This window comes from Amphiura filiformis, chromosome 8 (genome assembly GCF_039555335.1).
Source record: "Amphiura filiformis chromosome 8, Afil_fr2py, whole genome shotgun sequence".
Lineage (NCBI taxonomy): Eukaryota > Metazoa > Echinodermata > Ophiuroidea > Amphilepidida > Amphiuridae > Amphiura > Amphiura filiformis.
In genome coordinates this window covers 62,705,979-62,725,694 of record NC_092635.1, presented here as the reverse complement: position 1 = coordinate 62,725,694, position 19,716 = coordinate 62,705,979, and the positions used below count along the sequence as shown (strand labels likewise).

The window sequence follows — 19,716 nt, the reverse complement described above, 5'->3', positions numbered from 1 at the left end:
GTGAATATCTTTGGTGACAACGTACCTCCTTGTCTAACTCCTCTGGATATCTTAACAATTTCAGAAACGTCACTATCCAGATGGATTCGAGATGTTGCATCTGTGTATATATCCTCCAGAATACAAACATACCCTTCATTTATACCTATTTCTCTCAGTGCTTGGAAGAGATCCTGATGTTCTACGGAATCAAATGCTTTCTCGTAATCAATGAATCCAATACATAAGTCAAGTTGGTATTCGTTTGACTTTTCTATGAGTTGGTTTATTGCAAGTAGGTGGTCCATGGTTGAGAAAATTAACGAAACTAAACATTAAAGCGGTTGGGTGGTTTTAGTACCAGATCTTGATGGGCCCCTTGTAAGATTTGCCATAGGCAGTACGTGGAGGTTCAATACAATTATAAATGCTGTTGTATTTTCCTGATTATGTCTTCTGTTCATTTAATTTACTGTATACATGGTATATGGTGTGAAAGTAGCCTTAAATGTTGTGACATAATGTTTGTTTATGGTTTACAAGTAACAAAAATGCAAACATGAAAATGCTTGCTTTATAATTGCTTTAGACATAGATATAAATCCCTTGGTGATGGGGATAAATCCCCCAAATATTTAAATAAATGTCGACGCCTGGTTGTTCCACTTTTGCACCATATTTCACCATTTTAGCTTCAATATGGAGAACATTTTTGCGCACTTCGTGCGCATATGTAACATTAACTTATTCTGGCACCAAAAGATGATGGATTCACTAAACTTCAAGAAGTTTTGTCCAACCCCATCCCCCTTATCAAAAAGAAATCTATGCCACTGGCTTCAGACGTGTTAGAGGAATGAATGGTATTATTTACTTTGAAAAATATCCATACAGACCTTCTTTGAATTGAATGTGGAGAGAATGATAAATGGACGTAGGACTATTATGGGTTACGGCTTGTTTGTTTGTTTAAACGGTCGCTCCGTATGGAGACACGCTTGGGTCCTGATGGGACAAGGCTCAAACAAAAATGCTCAAGCCAGGCAAAAAAGCCTATATAAGCATGCTGGCCTGTATGGAAAGAGAAGTGAGAAACAGATTTGAAGACAAAGAACAAGGAAAAGAAGGCCACTCCTCAAGTTAACAATTTTACTGTCAGCCTTTGGGTCAAGAGAAAGGAAGTGCTTAATCCAATCTCAACTGCCACTGAGGCTGATAAAGGAGAAGCTAAAAGGGCCCCGCACTGCTCCTTGTCCATGGGCCCCGAGGCCCGGTGGGGTCACTCAACTTGCAATACTGACCGCACGATCGTTACCAAAATCGCGGAAAAAGGGGTCATTTTTAGGGCTTGTCCGTGGACAAAATTGTCTGTGAAATTGGAAAATAGGGGTGTTTTATCGCACAAATGTCCACGAAATTGAAAAAAGGGGGTTCTTATTGTTTTCTCCCGATCACGTGGATAGCTGGCCAGATAAATAAAGGAATAAATTTGGTTTCCTACTTCGTACTCACCCCAAATTTTGCAATAGCCAATTTATATGCGAGGGGTACTAGATGTACTTGAATTTTGTGATAAAAAAAACTATTCATAAAATCCTCGTCCTTGAAATGTTGAAATAGGGTCAAAATAGCAAATGTGTCCTCGGAATCTAAAAAATAGGGGTGTTTCAGAGTACCATTTTGTCCTTGTTTTAGAGTAAAAAAGGGGTAAAATTTCATGATTTGTCCTTGAAATTGACTGCAAAAGGGGGTAATTTGTACTTGTGGTAACGGTCCTATGTGTCCCCCCTGCCAGGGAGTGACCCCACCGGGCCCCGAGGCTCTTGCTACGCCCCTGCTCAGCTTACTGGTTTGAGAACCAGAAAGCATTATTTCACAAAAGAATCCTTTGCCTTTGTGAGTTAAGCTTTCTGGCCCTTAACTCTGGATACAGTACTCATCATGCTCACGTAGGACAATAAGTTTCTACAATACAATCTCGGAATAACTAAATCCACTGACATTTTGATATTACAGGTCAGCGTGGATTTTACATGAACTTTGATTGTGATTGGTCGCTGCGGTTCGATTATCGAGCACAACTTGCGACTCCATACATATCACCGAACACGGAACATCAATGTATGTACTTTTACTATTACATGTACGGCCGTGGAGTCGATATATTAAACCTATATTTGGTTTCGTATGGATACACTCTCACAAATGATCCACAGATGAGTTTATTTGGAAATAAAGGAGCTAAGTGGAATCGTGGAACTTTAGATTTGCCTCTATCATCACAGCCCTACCGGGTAAGTACACGAAGAGCAATAATAAATTTAAAGACCCTCCATCGGGGGCTTTGTAGCAACTGCTGACTGCTGATTTGCTGGCAGCTTTTAAGCTGCCAACAAGATTTAAAAATCCGCCACTTATTAGTGCATTCTTTGTGCGGTAACTGTGGTTCACTATAAAGAGCATGATCAGTTTTGGTATACGAGTACATAAGGACTTGCAATAAATACTCGCAGAACGATGACAGTATTGTTTGTTTATAAGACACGATAATATCAAAATAATATGTATTTTCTTTTGTTGAATGAACAATAGGTTATATTTGAAGCAATAAGAGGCCAGAGAGGGTACAGCTGCGACATCGCAATTGATGACGTCGTTTTTCTACACGGGGCTTGTCCTCATGGTAAGTCATTACGTTTCACTACCTGGAGAGAATAAGCCCAATCGGCATTGGAAGTTTGCAATGCATTGTAAGACAGTTTTTGCAGTTTTAGGACACTTTGTCCTTTGACCTTTCAGAAAATTCAGAAATATTGGGTTTTTGTGCGTACAAAATATGATCTAAAATGTTTTACAATATTTAAAACAATATAAAAAATATTAGTATTTTATAAATTAATTATTTGGTATTTTTAATGATCAAAATTGTGACAATAATAAGAAAATTAATAATAATTACGTAAATTTTCCCGATATGTCAGAGGTCAAAGTGTCCCAAAACTGCTCTCAAAAACCGGAAGTTAGAATGGCGATTGGGCTTATTGATCAAAAATTGAATTTCCAACTGAGGTTCGTATCTGTCAATGAGTTGACCAGATCACAAGGATGTCATTATAGCTAGACGCAGTATATAACACAAATGGGTCAATGTGTCACACAATCACCCTTATTCATCACAAATAACTTTGTTCACATTCCTTCGCAGCTATCAAGTGTGATATCTAAGCGAGTTCTTTATAGTGGGAGCATATCACGGTAGCTCACGGTGCGGTACTTTGGCGTATAAACTCTGTGCGGTCAGAAATTGTCCGCAAACTCCTCACTGAATGTACCGCACATCGATATCCTTCTGAAACAGATGGATATTTGGCGAACCATGAGCAGTCGAGCATAAATTTAGTACGATATTGATGGAAGTAAAACAGTGCCGTTCAGTTGTGAACTTCGTATACCATGTATACGACAGAGGTTATTCAACACGTAAGGGAATATTATAGAAAAATGATTTTGTGCGGTGAAGTTGATTCACTATAAACAACACCAGTTGCGGTATTGATAAAAGAACTGTCATAACGATGTACTCAAAACTCAGTACAAACATGCTGCCACGCTTACTATTTCAAAAAATGATAAGACTTGACTATGTATTGGCGCACTATTTGATTTCCATGCGAGGCCGGGGGTTGGCGTTGGAAATAAACTGATTCTGCCTCACTGATGAGTAAAAACAAATTCCCCCGCCTAACTCTGTATAAAGGTATACATTGCCGCCGAAGAAAAAAAGCCCTGACCCAAACTCCCATGACCCCTTGAGAATCAAATATGGTGCATCCCTAGGACCGGTCGGCCTTGAACAGAAGATGTTTCATACACAAAATCTTTTGTAGCGAGACAAAGATCAAAGCTTCCCACTTCATAAGAAAAAGAACAAAGCGTGCAGGCCATGCCCACGTTCTGAACTACAAAAATCCTATCCACATGGTCTCCGCCCATGTGTCAGAACGCATAGTTTGTCTGATTTCACCACAAACTTTATTTTCTGTGGTGTTCAAAAGTATTTCAATTAAATCCAATCACAGATTCTTAAACACATTCAGGATATGTGGTCCGATCTTCCCTGACCACCCCATCCTTGACCGAGAGGTATCGTCTGTCATCTGGATGCCCCAACTGAATCTCAGGATGCTTTCAGTTTACATGTAGGTCATACTCACGAAAACGAACATCGTCTGAAATCAATTTTACAGGCCAGCACGAAGAAAGTCAAACCTCTGAATAAGGAGCTCAGCCAGCTCGCCCTCCTCTCAAGCTATACCATCTGGAATGCGCGGCATAATGCTGTTTGGGAGAATTGTTCCTACATAAAATGCTGAGCTCATCCTCTGGAGGATTTCACTTTCTTCTGCATCATCCTTCCCATTCCCAGGCTTTCATGTTTTCTATTAACCTTGCCTTTTTAATGAAATGCGTTTTATATATTTAATTGTTATTTGTGCTGTTTTTGATGTCTACCCTGCATGGGTTTGGGTCTTCCCAAACCCTGTCCTGGGTTTCATGTTTCCATTCTTTGTGTTTTTTAATGAATAAAGAGTGATTGATATATATATAGCGCACACCCCATCGTACCGCTTAGGTGTGTATCTGGGGTGAGGGGCCAGCTACCACCACTCTTCAATATTTCTAGCTAGCTACAAGTAGCCTAAGAATCCTGGAATGAACAGATCAAAACGGAAATGACCCACGCCTGCCCAACAACTACGTGAAACGAACCTGACTACTAGAAGTGAACTTTTGGACTAAGTTCGAACATAGATGAGCTGTCTAATCTGTGCCATGAACTAAAGCCATCCATTACTGTCATCGTGGAAACCTTCCTGGACTACGTTCGAACATAGGGGAGCTGTCCAATCTGTGCCATGAAATAAAGTCATCCATTACTGTCATCGTGGAAACCTTCTTGGATGCTACTGTAAATATGGTGCGGACTGTATAACTGTACCAGGATATATAGATACTCCCTCAGCTGTCGTAGGGACAGGCCTACATCCAACAAGGAGGGATCGCTATCTACTGCCTGGAGGGTATTGCCATATTTCATGTGCTCTTCATCAAGAGGACTTGGAGCTGATGTGGGTTCTCAGTAACAATGAAGTCACAGAAAATACTCTTTGCTGCCGTCTATAGATAACATATTGCTAACAGTGATATCATCAGCTATCTGAACTCCACCACCTTGTCAAAGCTTTCTGAATTCAATGCACAATCATTAGTTCTCCTTGGTGACTTCAATGTCCACCAAAAGGAATGGCTTAGAAGCCGTACAGCAGATGCTGCTGGGCGTCGCACACTTGAGATGTATAATGCTCTTGTCAAAGAACCTACCCGGGAAGACCAGATTCTTGATAAGACTTGACTATGTATTGGCGCACTATTTGATTTCCATGCGAGGGGGTTGGGGTTGGAAATAAACTGATTTTGCCTCACTGATGAGTAAAAACACTAACTCTGTATAAAGGTATACATTGCCGCCGAAGAAAAAAAGCCCTGACCCAAACTCCCATGACCCCTTGAGAATCAAATATGGTCCATCCCTAGGACCGGTCGGCCTTGAACAGAAGATGTTTCATACACAAAATCTTTTGTAGCGAGACAAAGATCAAAGCTTCCCACTTATGCATAATCATAGAAGTTAAGAAAAGAACAAAGCATGCAGGTATCTTGACTTGGTCATCACTGATCTAGATATCACCTGCACAGTACATGTTCATATTAAACTGAACGTGCCACTATTCAAGGATAAATCCTACAAGCGAAAAGTGTGGCAGTACGATATTAAAGGAACAGCGCGCGTCATCATCCCTATATCTTCGTGTCAGAAATTGCCGTGTTTAATAGTTTCGAGGCACTCAGGCTAAGTATAACATACCACCTGTACGATAGATACGTTTCTATCCCACTACGCACTAAGCCTTACCCTCTTTAACGTTACAAACTCCGGAAAATTCGATCAGACAGGAGCTTACCATATTCTTTCAACACATATATTCAACTGCAAGTCAAGCAAAAGGGTTTTACAAATACCAAAATAACGGGATAGGCTATATTCAAGGAGATGTAATCATACATTGAATATCAATAGAAATACACCACCAAAAATGTAGCTAGGTACAAATACCAGAAATGATTTCAAGTGGCGGTCACTCGGTTCATCTCAATGCAACTATGTGGTTAGGAATGTGTTCTTCATTGTGTCACGGCACTCGAGTGTTCAATAGGATTTTGCCCGGGGATTTTGAAAGACATGTATAGCTGAATTTATAATCGCATTGCTACAGCGATTGGTTTTTAGATATCAGGGATATGAGCTACCTTCATCATGTTCATGCCTTATTGGTCAAATACCAATCGCTCATCGCGCGCAGAGAATAAACTCAAGCATATTTTGTAACAGCAACCACTCTCAGCAGCTGGCGGTGCATTTTATCATGTTTATAGAGAAAGGTGCTTCGCTACAGGGCGTATATATTTCTATTGGTCTGCAGACTGGTCTCTTGCACTCCAATCTGATGACCCTGAAGAAGCTTGCAACAACATCACCACTTAATCACTGATGCAATGGAGATTTTCATACCAGCAAAGCTTGTTTTCAAGAAGACCGGTGACAAGGTATTGTTTGATGAGCAATGCAAACGAGCAGCAACCAAGAAGCGCCACTTATTCAGGAAGTTACCAAGGACCAACATCAAGGAAAACAAGGATAAATTTACAGAAAAGAGTACAATTATGCAGAGAAGGTAGCCAGAAGGAGCTTGAGGAAAGAACTCTGAGATGGCAGCTTCAGAAGCAAGAAATGGTGGAACACTGTTAACACCCTGTCAGGTACGTTCGAACATTGGTGAGCTGTCCAATCTGTGCCATGAACTAAAGTCATCCATTACTGTCATCGTGGAAACCTTCTTGGAGTTCTGGAGGAAAGAACTCTCAGATGGCAGATTCAGCAGCAAGAAATGGTGGAACACTGTTTACACCATGTCTGGTAGGTCCAACAGAGTTGATATACCAGTGCTGGAGAATAGGTGTCTACACAAAGGACAAATCTGAATATTCTTGGCAGACCTTTGCCGCTAAATGTCAGCTTGACAGCGCAGAAGAATCTGCTCCTGAAGTTCAGCATTGGGCAACATGCTCAATGAAAAACATAGCCTTCAAGGTCACAGATGCTAGGAATCTCCTTAGGAATCTGTAACCAGATACAGCTACTGGGTCTGATGATATCCCTTTAAAATCCTGAAGTAGTGCAGCACGGAACTTGCAAAACCACTAAGCCTGTGGTTTGAGCTTTGCTCTCCAAGTGAGTTTTCCCAAACCAATGGAAGACTGCACCCATCACCCCTATTCACAAGAGAGCTTCGAAGTCTAATCCATCTGTTTCAGGTTTCTCTGCTCTGCATCAGCATCAAGGTCACAGAGGTTGTTGTTCAGATATCAGATCGATACAGTGTAGTTTGACCTTAGGCCACACCACAGCAAAGCTGACATCATTACCATTCGTCTGATTACCCTGGATCTCAAAGGAACATTTGACAAGATCTGGCATGGCCTTTGCTCGAAACTCGTGGCAACAGGGGTACCCGGCAAGCTGCTCACCTAAATTAGAAGCTACATTACAGATGGGTCTATCGAAGTTGTCTTATCTGGTCAGTCATCAAGTATGTTCTCCATCAATAAATCAGTTCCCAAGGGGTCAATATTGTGCCCACTTTTGTTCTCTGTCTTCATTGATGACGTGGGTGATGAGTGTGAAAAGCAACTCTACCTCTACGCAGATGATTCTACCATACTTTGTGAGATTACGTCTGATGTCGTTACTGCTAGCCTGAACAGTCGAGACCTGGAGAAAATGAGGATCTGGGCAGACAGATGGAAGGTGGCCTGCGACTCATCGGAATGTATTCAATTACAATATCAAACAAGAGGAATCCAATCAAGATAGATCTTCTGTTTGGTACCACCAATCTGGCTGAGAAGGAGGATCCCGGGAGTCAAGGTCCACAGCAAGCTGACCTGGACAAAGCACATTTCTTACGTCTCATCCAGAGCAGGGCAGAAGCTGGGCGATCTTAGGAGAGTTGGAAATAAACTTGATGTCAGAGGCAAATAAAAAAAAATCGTGGCTACGGGCCTGAGGTTGTCTGATGGTCTTTCTTTAGTCCACTATTTCAATTAATGATTCTGTATTCATTTACGTTTCACTACCTGAAGAGAGTTGATCAAAAATTTAATTCCCTCCTGAGGTTAGTATCTGTCAATGAATTGACCACATCACCAGGGTGTCATTATAGCTAGAGGCAGTACACGTGGTTAAATGAGTTACATAAAAATGACCTTGTGGTATTTAGTTCCCAGGAAGTGAGTTTTGCCTGAGGCTATATGTGGATCAGGTGAAATGTGGTTGAAAAGGTGAGACATGATCAATTCTGTTCAGGCACTGAAACGTAATGTTATACTCACATGAGTAGTATACTAGGACCTAACCGGAAGGGGTTTGGCGGTTCCATAGGTTCATTCATGCACGTGCCGGAAAATCCGAGTTATCATGGTTAAAGAAGAGTATATTACAGTGTAAAAAGAAGCAAGCTTGGATGATGATTTTTTTTAATGTTGTACAATTTATTTGATGCACACAGTGGCGACTGCTATACCAACTGCCTCATTGGACGTAGGAAGTTGTGATTTTGAGCCTAGCGATGACCCTCTATGCGGCTATCAGCAATTGACAGGTGATGATTTTGATTGGACGTTGAACAGTGGTAATACAAGTTCTTTTGAAACTGGACCCAGTAATGATCATACCTTTCGAACTGCCGAAGGTAAGTGACAAATAAATTATTTCTTGTAATATTAATATTGAGGTTGTTTCAGAAGACCGCATGAACAGCTTGGAAAATCGCGGAAGCTAGGGCTAGCTTTATTTTTATTAGGTTATTTGTGGAATTTCTAGGGTGTGCGCTCTTGAGTTGTTGTTAAATAGTTTATGGAATGATGTGGGCAGGGGCTATTTTAGATGAAAAAAGTCACTGCACGTTTGCGATGTAAAGTCTTGGTGATAAACCAGCGGCAACAAGCTTGCGGGAAGGGGGTGTTTGAGGGCGGGGTGTAGGCATGGATAGCCCTCCCCACAAAAAAAAAAAAAAAAATCACCAAAGACCAAAAAGGTAAAAAAAAACGTGTTTTTTATGCTTTTTCTGTCAAACAAGATCCAAGGTTCTTTATACTTTCTTGGTAAAAAAGTCCAAAATTTGAGAAAAGGTCCCAGTTTTCAAAATCAGCCTTCAAAAATAAAACCTGGCTACGCCCCTGGTTATAGGGGAGTTTCCTCCTTCGAGTTTTGGAGATTTTTACAACATCACTCATTTAAGCGACTCATTTTTGACCGTATTAGTTACCAGATTTGACACTTGACACTCTTGAGTTATAAAGCAACGTTAAGCCTTATCTACATACAAACCTGCAAAATACTCCACATTGAATTAAAAAAAAAACTTGGCGAAGGCCCAACAAAAATGATTTTAGGGGGAAATTTCTGGGAAAAGTTCAACACTTTGCTCACTTGTCATGCTTGTAGGGATTATAGGACTATTTTTTTTATTGGCAGGTTATCAATGTTGCGAGCTCAAACGGGTTGGGGTGGGTCCTTATCAAAGCCCCTGGCGGGGGCCCAGGGTGTAGAGCCCCAAGCTCACTAGTTTTTACATTCAGGCCTTTTCAAAGCATCGGACCATAGAGCTTCCCCAGCACTCATATTGATGATTTCTATAATTTAGAAAGGATGGAACTATAATCTCTGATTTTTGAAGAAGTTCGAGATGAAAAAATAAATTTTCAAAGGGATACAAATTATGAAGCTGGTCCGCTGACATGCGCGAAGGGCGAAAAAAAAAAAGCATTTTAATGCTAAAATGAGCTATAAATTGGGTTAATCTCACTCTCCTTTTTTTGCATGGGCGTAGATTTCAAGAAGGATAAAATGGCCAAATATGAGGTTAATTTGGTCAGAAACTCACATACGGGCGTCAACATGAGAGAGGATGATTGCATGGACCATCCTCCATATAAAAAAAATTGGTGGATCACCCCCCCCCCCCAGTATCTAGGCCTGTGTCTTTTTGTTGCGATCTCCAAGCATTGCCACACCCCGCCCATATAGCTCTGATTGAGATGATTCACCACGGCGCTCTAAGATCTGGAAATAGGTGCTATATAAATCCAAAATTTATTTATTTTTATTATTTTATATACTGTTGATGATAAACCTTTAATCCGGCTATAATCAATGTACCCCTGTTATTTTTACTAGGTCACTATATGTATATTGAATCGTCGCTTCCGAACAGACCTGGAAAAAGAGCAAGGTTACTGTCTCCCGTCATTGCGGAAAGCATGGAAGTAATGTGTATCCAATTCTACTATCACATGAAAGGGGATGGCATTGGGATACTGAAGGTCATAAGGAGAGCTGTCGACATTGCAGATCAACAATTGGTGATGATTAAGGGACATCAAAGTGATGATTGGGAAGTTAAATCTGTAGAACTAAAACCATTCAACAGCAAATTTCAGGTAATTTATTTTCCAGGTATTGAGGGAAAAGTGAATGGGGAGGGGCCTAAGGGAAAACTATTTGCCTAAAGGTTTACAAATTTTTGCAACAAATAGTGGAATTCTTGTAAATTTTTTAATTTTGACCGGTAAACTCTAGGTGGGGGAAGACCAAAAAACGAAAATTATAATATAAGGCCTATAGGGAAAAAAATTCGGGAGCATGAACATTTTGCGAATCCATATGTTAAAGCAAGTCAAAAAACGCTTCAATTGTACACAGAATAAAATGGTTTGTCTGCGATTTGACACGCTTTGACATTTTATTGAGTCAATTGACTCATTACTAATTGCTACCACTGGAGGCGCATCGTATTGTGAATCGTCCGAATTGCAGACTATCAATCTCTGCATGTTCTATTTTTAGGTGATATTTGAAGCTTCTGTAGATATGATTCCATATGGTGACATTGCCATCGATGACATCATTATCTTAAGACAACCGTGTGCAGGTCACTTGAAAGAATCATCATGTTCCTTTGATAATGTTGGGGATTGGTGTGGCTACAAACAGAGTGATGAAGATGATCTGGATTGGGAGTGGTATAATCATAACGTAAACAACCCACCTATCAATTCAACAGGTGAGAAGGCATTTTGTCATCCGAGTTAATTCAGTTGAAATCCATACACCCATATGGAAGACATGACTTAATCTCTCACACAGGGGGTGTAGATGGAGTGCCCATTCAGGTAACCCTATTTGAAATTCACAATCCTTGTGTGGAAGATTAAGGTCACATCTTCCATAGGGTGTATGGATTTCAACTGTAATAGCCCATTTCACATTACTATAATCTAGGCGGTATATTGCTAGCTACAAATCCTGGTCAATTGTCGGAAGACTAACAAGGGTACTTCAAATATCCCCCCATCCCCCTGATTAATGTTGGCAGTTGTTTTTTGGTCATGCACTCCTAGAGACATCCAACAGTGATTTGTGGGGAAGGGGGAGGTTTGTAGCTTCACACCAAATAAAGTCCAGTCCTACAAGTGTTCCAACCACTTTCGACCAGGATTGTAGGTGAACCTGCAATGGACAATCTTTTCATATAATACAGGATAATGTGGCTATACCACTGAATAACTAATACCCAGTGGCGTAGGGGCAGGGGGGCAATTTCCCCCCCTTGACAAAAATTGTCTGTTTGGGCCCCTGCCCCCTAGCGCTATTTGGACCCCCGCCCCTAGCGCAAGGAAAAAAGAGGAAAAAGGAGAGAGAGAGAGCGGAAACAAGGGAGGAGAGAGGGAGAGGAGGTGAAAAATGGTACTATATATATATCAAAATGTGTTGCTTTTAGGGCACTAGCGCCTACAAAAAATGTATAATCCCTTTTTTTTTCTTTTGCTCTTCACTTTTTCAAACCACCGAAAAAAAAAAAAGGTCAACCTTTTCAGGCTGATGAGGAAGGGCCAGCAAAATTTTTGTTTGGTGGATTTGGACCCCGCCCCATACAGGCTTGCCCCCTGGAAAAATCCCAGCTACGCCACTGCTAATACCACCGCGAAACCATGTTTTAATATTAAGGCGGGTAGGAGATGAGCATGACTTAGCGGTGTTTGCACTCAAATATTGAGGCCAATACAGCTGACACATACACAAGAGGAATGGTATGGTTTCTAAGAAAGGAGTCTTAATGTAAGTGGTGTCACTGTCATTTCTGCTCTTATGCATGATTTTTCTCGGGAGGGTGAAAAAGCATAAAGCTTTAGTTTGGATATATTATTGGCCTTAACTCAAGAACTATGCTGCTATGCAAGTATGACCTAGAAATAGAGGTACCATGGTGACCATGGGAACATAACGGATTTCAATCATAATAAGCCGCATCTACATGTCGGTGGAATTAAATATAAAACATGTAATTCCTCAGTTCACCGTAACTACATAAAATCTAGAGTATCTTCTCATTCTATATATCTCTTTTTATATATATGTCATAATTTATGTCAGACTTTTTATAGACACTTTAATTAGCTCAATGCTGTGTTTTTGGCCCACCCAGCCAGGTCATGGCCAGGTATATTTTGCTTGTGCTCTCATTCAACTGAGGAGTGTAGGTGTGACAACACCTATACGAAACAGTTCTGTATTGAATGATGATGTAAATATTAAATTCACTACATTTAAATATATCTACGGTATATATATTTTGTAGGTGACAGATCATACTTGTACCTAACCTTTGCATCAACCAGTCTCGCAAAACACATTGCTGCATTGGAATCTCACATCATTGATGGATATGCAAACCAACATTGTGTTGAATTCGACTACTATCTACCACAAAATTCCACATCAAATAAAATGACTGTGACAGTTGAAGCCCATGATGGTACTAAATCCAATATTTTGACATTAGTTGCGGATGAAGACATGCAAGGTTGGCAACACTGTAGAAGGAGTCTGCACAGTAGTAATGTTGGAGAACAATTTAAGGTAATTTCAAAATACATAACTATGTTGCCATTAAGATTAAATGTTACCAAGTTTTAAGTTACACAAACTAATATTTGAAACTTCAGGACTTCCAAACTGGATAGAAACCTCCTCCAACTGGCGATGCGATTTCCCTCGACTTGCAGACAAAATTCAAACTCGCCTGTGCCCTGTGGTCCCCAATCACTTAATTTTTGCAGCCTGTGACCACAAAGTTTTCCCCCAAGTTTTGAGCAAATTGACTATTGGTGGACTATATAATAGGTTTTTTTTTCACATTTCCTCAAAATTAGAATTGTCTTTGAATGTCTCCATACAGTAGAACCTGAATGTACTCTTCAGCTCACATCAGCTTTCTTGGTGACTATGGGTATCAACACAAGAGTTATTGGGTTACATTTCAGAAATATAAATTTCACATGGATATAATTATATTTTAAATAAGGAGGTTAAAATAATGTAAAGCTAATTTTCCTTGAACATACAAAACATTGTAATTAAAATACACAGATTTTTAAATGAAAGCTGATTGATATAGTGACAACAAAATGTATATAGTTAAGACCTTGCAAATCTTTATTGTGATGAATTAATAATACTTGTTTTGTTGAATTCAGGTGATATTTATTGGCATATTAGGAGACAAGCCTGGTGTAATCGGACTGGATAACCCAACCGTAACACAAGGATCATGCGAGGATGGTAAGAATCTCTCGGTCATTTCATTTAAAAATACATATTAAAAGAGGTGCAATATCAGTAAAACTTACATTTTATCAGAAGGAAGGGTGCTTGTACTTTTATTCTCATACAATTAAGGGCTGGGGTATGAGCGTTTGGACAGTATTTATTTTGGGACATTAGAGCACATCAGACATATCGATTGCATTCTGAATACGAAGAATGTCATTCTGATATCAAATAATTTAGATTTTTGAAATTCGCAATGTAATACACATTTTATGGCAAATCATTAAAATTGATATTTTTGATATTTAACAGTACTTGAAGTAAACTTAAGAAATCTGGTGATTTATACTTAAAGTGTATGTAGGTGGGATAAAAAGCCGACGATCAATTGAAAATTTTGACCTTTCGCATTGAAGATATGGATTTTTCCCCAAAACACACAAAAAAAATTAGGTCTTTTTGGAAAAAAATCCATATCTTCAATATAAAAGGTCAAAATTTTCAATTGACCGTCGGCTTTTCCTCCCTGCTACATACACTTTAAGAATATATCATTAGATTTATATAATTTACTTCGAGGACTGTTATATATCAAAATTTGAAAAATATCAAATTTTTATAATTTGTCATAAAATTTGTATTATATTGTGATTTAAAAAAAATGAAAATTATTTGATATCAGAAAGACATGCTTCGTATTCAGAATGCAATTCGATAGGTCTGAGGTGCTCTCATGTCCCATAAAAAATACTGTCGAAACGCAATAAACGCTCATTTTGAATCCCTTAAGGCTACTGAATTTGGATACAGAGGCTTATGTTAGCAGTCAACACTAGGGAAAGCCATAACATTTACAGAATGAGTTAAGTTGAATTGTTTTATGAAATAAGAATGATCTACAATTGTAATGTTTCATTACTGAGGTGACAGGCCCTGTCTGGCACTACAAATTCTGTAGCCATGCGTGTGGCCCCCCTCGAGGAACTGAAACCAGTTTCACATTGATTTACAGTGCGCATAGTGGCTCTTAAGGGGCTTTTGGAAATCATACATTTTCAATCTGTAACATTTTTGTTTCTTCTTGGGTGCCATATAGTGTTTTCTTTTGAGATAATTTTGTATTCATATCTCTAATGTTATTATAGATAAATAAATAAATACCTTGGTTTCACTATAAATAATCAGTAATCTAATTTATATCTTTAAACTCTTTTCCAGAGAGGACAACAAGCAAACCGACTAACTCCCTATTAACCAGCACAAACAGCAACACCATCAGTTCCGTTGTGATATTCTTTACCGTTTTATCTACATTGTTATCGATTGCCGTCCTTCTAGTTGTTATATCTCATACATGTCAGAAATATAAAGAAAAACTGTCCAGATATTTCCCAAGATATGTTATTTGTGAAAAAAATGCGAAAGCAACTGGTGAAAGTCTTACAATTGATAATCCACTTTACGGATTGGAACCAACTGACGTAGCAGCAAGTGCAATAATGGATGGGGACTCGCCACCTACAAATGGTAGAAGTGCCACAAATGGAGCTAACATCTAATAGAATATAATTGGGGTTTTATAGGCCCATTCAGTGATCCCAGTGGAAGTGTAATAAAATTAGAATTGGTCAATGTGAGACATTAAATATTAAATGCAAGGATCACAGAGGTTACATACCCGAATAAATATGCAATAAATAAAGAAATGAAACTCAAGCAAACTGGTACTATAATAAGGGAGAGAAAATATCAGAACCATTACATTCAAACCAGCGCACACTCACGATTACATGTCGTTGAGTTCACTACCACACGCCACAACAGCTCGTGGCAGATCTGCCAGCATATGTAATGATTTTATTCTCTTGAAAATGTCTCAAGGCCACGCAAATGAATTATAAACAGAGGGGGTGGCCTATCTGCTGTGTCCTAGCATGACGTCAGCCAATGAGAGACATTAAATATTAAATGCGAGGATCACAGAAGATACATGCCTGAGAAAATATGTAATAAATTAAGTAAAGCTCAAACAAACTGGCACTATAATAAAGGAGATAAAAAGTCAACCGTTTGGATTTGAACCAGCGCGCGCTCACGATTACACGTCATTGATTTTACCACCACCTGTATATGGTGCATGGTCTTAATTTGACTATTTTTTTTTTGTTTACACACATTTACTTGTTTGTTTTATTTCTTCTTTAAAGTCATAATGTACGATCTTATAATATGAATTTGGTTTATTTTTTTCAAACCTGATTTTTTTTGGCATATTTGTAATGTTTACACATGTCACAACTTACACCTAAATGGATTCAGCCAAATGTGTTGTGTTTGTGGTAAACAGAGCAAAGTTTGACATAAAGTCATAATTTTAAGAATTATGACTTTATGTCCTCCCATAGAACTGCGTGTTAAACGGCCAAAATAACAAGCAGTGTTTCTTTCACTTTACCTCGTTATTTCAGCTCAAAATGGACAGAAACCATTCCCGATAATTATTACTAGTATTATTTCAGCATTTTGAGTATATAATGACAAATTTAAAATTTGAAGGAAATCGTACATTAAGCCTTTAATCTGGGACACTTGTATTAATAACATATCGATTGACTTGACTACGTTGGACATACACACAGGTTTGTGCTGTGTCAGGCAATGCATAATCACAATATTTCGCATTTGCGCATTCCGGACACATTTTTTACCTTTGCTGTCTTGAGCCATGTGATGTTTAGAGTTGGAAAGAGTAAAGTGATTTTTAAAACAAGAAAGAATTGGAGGATATATGAAAATGTTGTATTTGATCAGTTTCAAGTGAAAGAATACATCTTAGTGATTATAAGTATCAAGAAATCTCAAATTTGGGCATGGATGAAAATGACTCCCCTTATTCTGCCCTCAAAATGAAAGGAGCATTTTGTAGTGTATTAAAAAAGAAACAATTACAATAGATTCCATATTAGGCCAAAAATGTGTCTTAAAGCTGCCCTGTGCGTTTGTTTTGCGTTGCACATCTGCCTGGTAGAAAATGACCAATTTTTTTGTGTACAAAAATGTTGGTTAAATATGTTTTAAATTCAGTATGTTGGTAGATTAACACTTTAAATTAGTGAAAATATTTCATAAGAATGCAAGATTGAAAGTTCCAAGCATTAAGCTTATTTTGACCGAGTAATTTTGAGTCGGGAGTGGGGTGGGGAAGTTTGGATTTTAAAATCTTAACAAACTTTGAGACATTTTTTTGCTTAATTATTTTGCAGCGTTGTGCACCCCAAATGGAAGGTGTGTCTGGTTTGTAGTTTCAAATGCCCTTTATGCCAGTCAATTTGTTGACCACAGAAACACAGTCACCAGGGGCGGATCCAGGAATTTTCAATAGAGGGAGCGCCGAGCCACCGCCACCGCCGCCGCGGCTCGGCGCCCACACAAAGTCAGGCGCCACTCTGCAAAAATACACAGAGTCAGGCGCCGATCTGCACAAAATAGAGGGGGCGCGCGCCGCGTGCGCCCCCCTCTAAATCCGCCACTGGTCACTTATCTGTCACCCCCTTGCTTACATGCAGGCGGTCTTTACTTGACATGTTATAGTGGACCCCAACCATTGCCCGAACGAAATGGGAATAATTTAAATAAACAAAAGTATTATGTTGAATGATCACTCTACAACATGCAGAACTGCGCTGCTCAATGTGGAGTTAAGGAGTCCTAAATTGAAATGCTAACCTGTACAAAAATACAGGTGGTGCATTCTAATTTGGTATCAAAGTAAAAATACAGCTGCTTTCTCTTCAATAATTCAAATCTTCTTAATCACAAGATGCCAATCTGTAGTCTAGCTAGAATGCTTTTAGATAAATGGAACAGAATATATGGAAATGCTTCTATTAGGAAGTAAAAGTATCACAGGCAGCTATACAGTGCTTGATACCAATAAATGGTAGAGCTATTTTAAAATATAAACACAGATTTTATAACATTTCACTACACGGTGTTTCACGCAAAGGCGTTCTTCAGGTGAATATAGCCTTTGCGTGAAACACTGTGTAGTGAAATGTTATAAAATCTGTGTTTATATTTTTGAAATAATAATAATATAATAATAAATAAATTTTGGATTTATAAAGCGCCTTTCTCCAGATCTTAGAGGACTCAATTAAAGCGCTGTAAATGCTTCTATGTATGTTAATATTCTAGCATGTACATAATGTTCATAAACCAAAGAAAACAACTGATATATTGTTACCATTATTATTCCAATTTTATTGTAAATTTCAAATCATTACATTAAAAACAAAAGTTTTGTAGGCTATATATTTTGTTTTTGATTTGTTTGTTCTGCTTTTAATGCTAGTTATATTTGAAGTGCACTTGGTCCATGACAAAAACCCACAAAGCCATTATTGATGTAGTATAGTGGGTTACTCCAGTTCAAATCCATAATACACCCCCTATGTTGTCGGTCGGCATGACGTCACTCGCGATAGATTGCTTCATCCCATTGGTTTATTTTGCCAGGATTTGGCTGTTCCATCTTGCACCCTAGGACACGAAGGGGACACTTATGTTGCACTCATGGGGGAAATCACAAAACATGTCATAAAATAAATACCTCTTGGCGAAACAATTCAAAAAGTTAGATTTCTTATTAGGGGAATAGACTCCCAATAATTACGAATGGAAAAGTAAATTGGCATTTTTTATGCGGAGAATATTGGCTGGAAAGGCCTTGTACAAACCAATTGAGATTTTGCGAGGGTGTCCCCTTTGACAGACGTGAGAAATGGGCAAATGCAATAGATGGAACAAGCCGACCGAGAGAATGGAAGATGACCATGATCTCCTACACAGGCGGTGTAGATTCAAAATGGAGTTGCCCATTTGAAATTCACACTCCATGTGTGGAAGATTAAGGTCATGTCTTCCATAAGGGGAGTATGGATTTCAACCGATAAAGCCCAATAATTGTTGTCCATTTTATGCAACAGATGCCTACAAGTGTACAACATAGTTTGGTGTGGAAGTTTGATCTCCTCCCTCCCCTTTGTAACAAACCTGAATGGGTCAAAAATGATCTTCTCTCAGAGTATATGACAAATTTTGAGAGATTGTAATTGCATGCGCCAACGCTAACATTTATGCGTTTGTCACTTGAATCAAATAATAATAATAATGATATTGATAATAACACAAAAAACTTCTTGAAATGAAATTAAGGAGAGTGATTTTGAATTTTGGCATATGTACAGATGTTAGAATTGGAAGTTGCAATCTCGTAATTGTTAACCACTTCCCTACCTTATGAAAACTAGTTTTGTTCATGGCTTCATAGATATGTTGATTGTGTTCTGTAACAGGAAGTCCTGTACATACCTGATCTCAGATTGTGACCACACAGTTTGCTCAATGTCACATGTGCTTGAGAGGGATGAGAAGTATACAATAAATTGAAAAAAAAGTGCACATATTCCTAGCACAAACATGTATAAGGGACCGTTCACAAACACTTGTTAGGGGGGCCTGATGCAAAAAAATGTCACCACAGAAATTTTTTCGGGCCCCCCTTTTCAGATCTCAAAAATTGGGTCAACCCCATAGAAAGCATAAAAACTCAATTTTCCCGGGCCCCTTTTAGGAGGGTCAAACTTTTAAAGGCCCCCCCCCCCCATTTTGCATCAGGCCCCCAACAAGTTTTGGGAATGGTCCTAATATAACTTACAGTGTGATCTGTCAACCAGAACAGAGAAGAAATACAGCACTAACTATATTGGATTTTCAAATGCAACATAGCTTGAATCTTAAGTTAACTGGCAATAAAAGTCAAATTTCAATGTTTTCTTACAATTGCAGTAACAAAATTCAAAGACTTGGCACATGTCTAACCATTCATAATTTGAGTATGGGTACCCGTTTGCTAATAAATGCAATATTATGCTAATAAAATGCTA

At 38.8% G+C, this 19,716-nt stretch overlaps 1 protein-coding gene across 1 annotated transcript in view; it reads left to right on the top strand.

The window, feature by feature from the left end:
- LOC140159337 (MAM and LDL-receptor class A domain-containing protein 1-like) overlaps positions 1-18,076 on the top strand; it is a 31,148-nt gene extending 13,072 nt beyond the window's left edge. Inside the window, exons 9-16 of the mRNA XM_072182785.1 lie at positions 1,996-2,273; positions 2,572-2,662; positions 8,667-8,849; positions 10,337-10,599; positions 11,006-11,222; positions 12,798-13,078; positions 13,696-13,780; positions 14,987-18,076. Coding sequence (XP_072038886.1) covers positions 1,996-2,273; positions 2,572-2,662; positions 8,667-8,849; positions 10,337-10,599; positions 11,006-11,222; positions 12,798-13,078; positions 13,696-13,780; positions 14,987-15,327 — 1,739 coding nt within the window. The 3' untranslated portion in view covers positions 15,328-18,076. The remainder of the gene's footprint in view (positions 1-1,995; positions 2,274-2,571; positions 2,663-8,666; positions 8,850-10,336; positions 10,600-11,005; positions 11,223-12,797; positions 13,079-13,695; positions 13,781-14,986) is intronic.
- Positions 18,077-19,716: the final 1,640 nt, after the last annotated feature.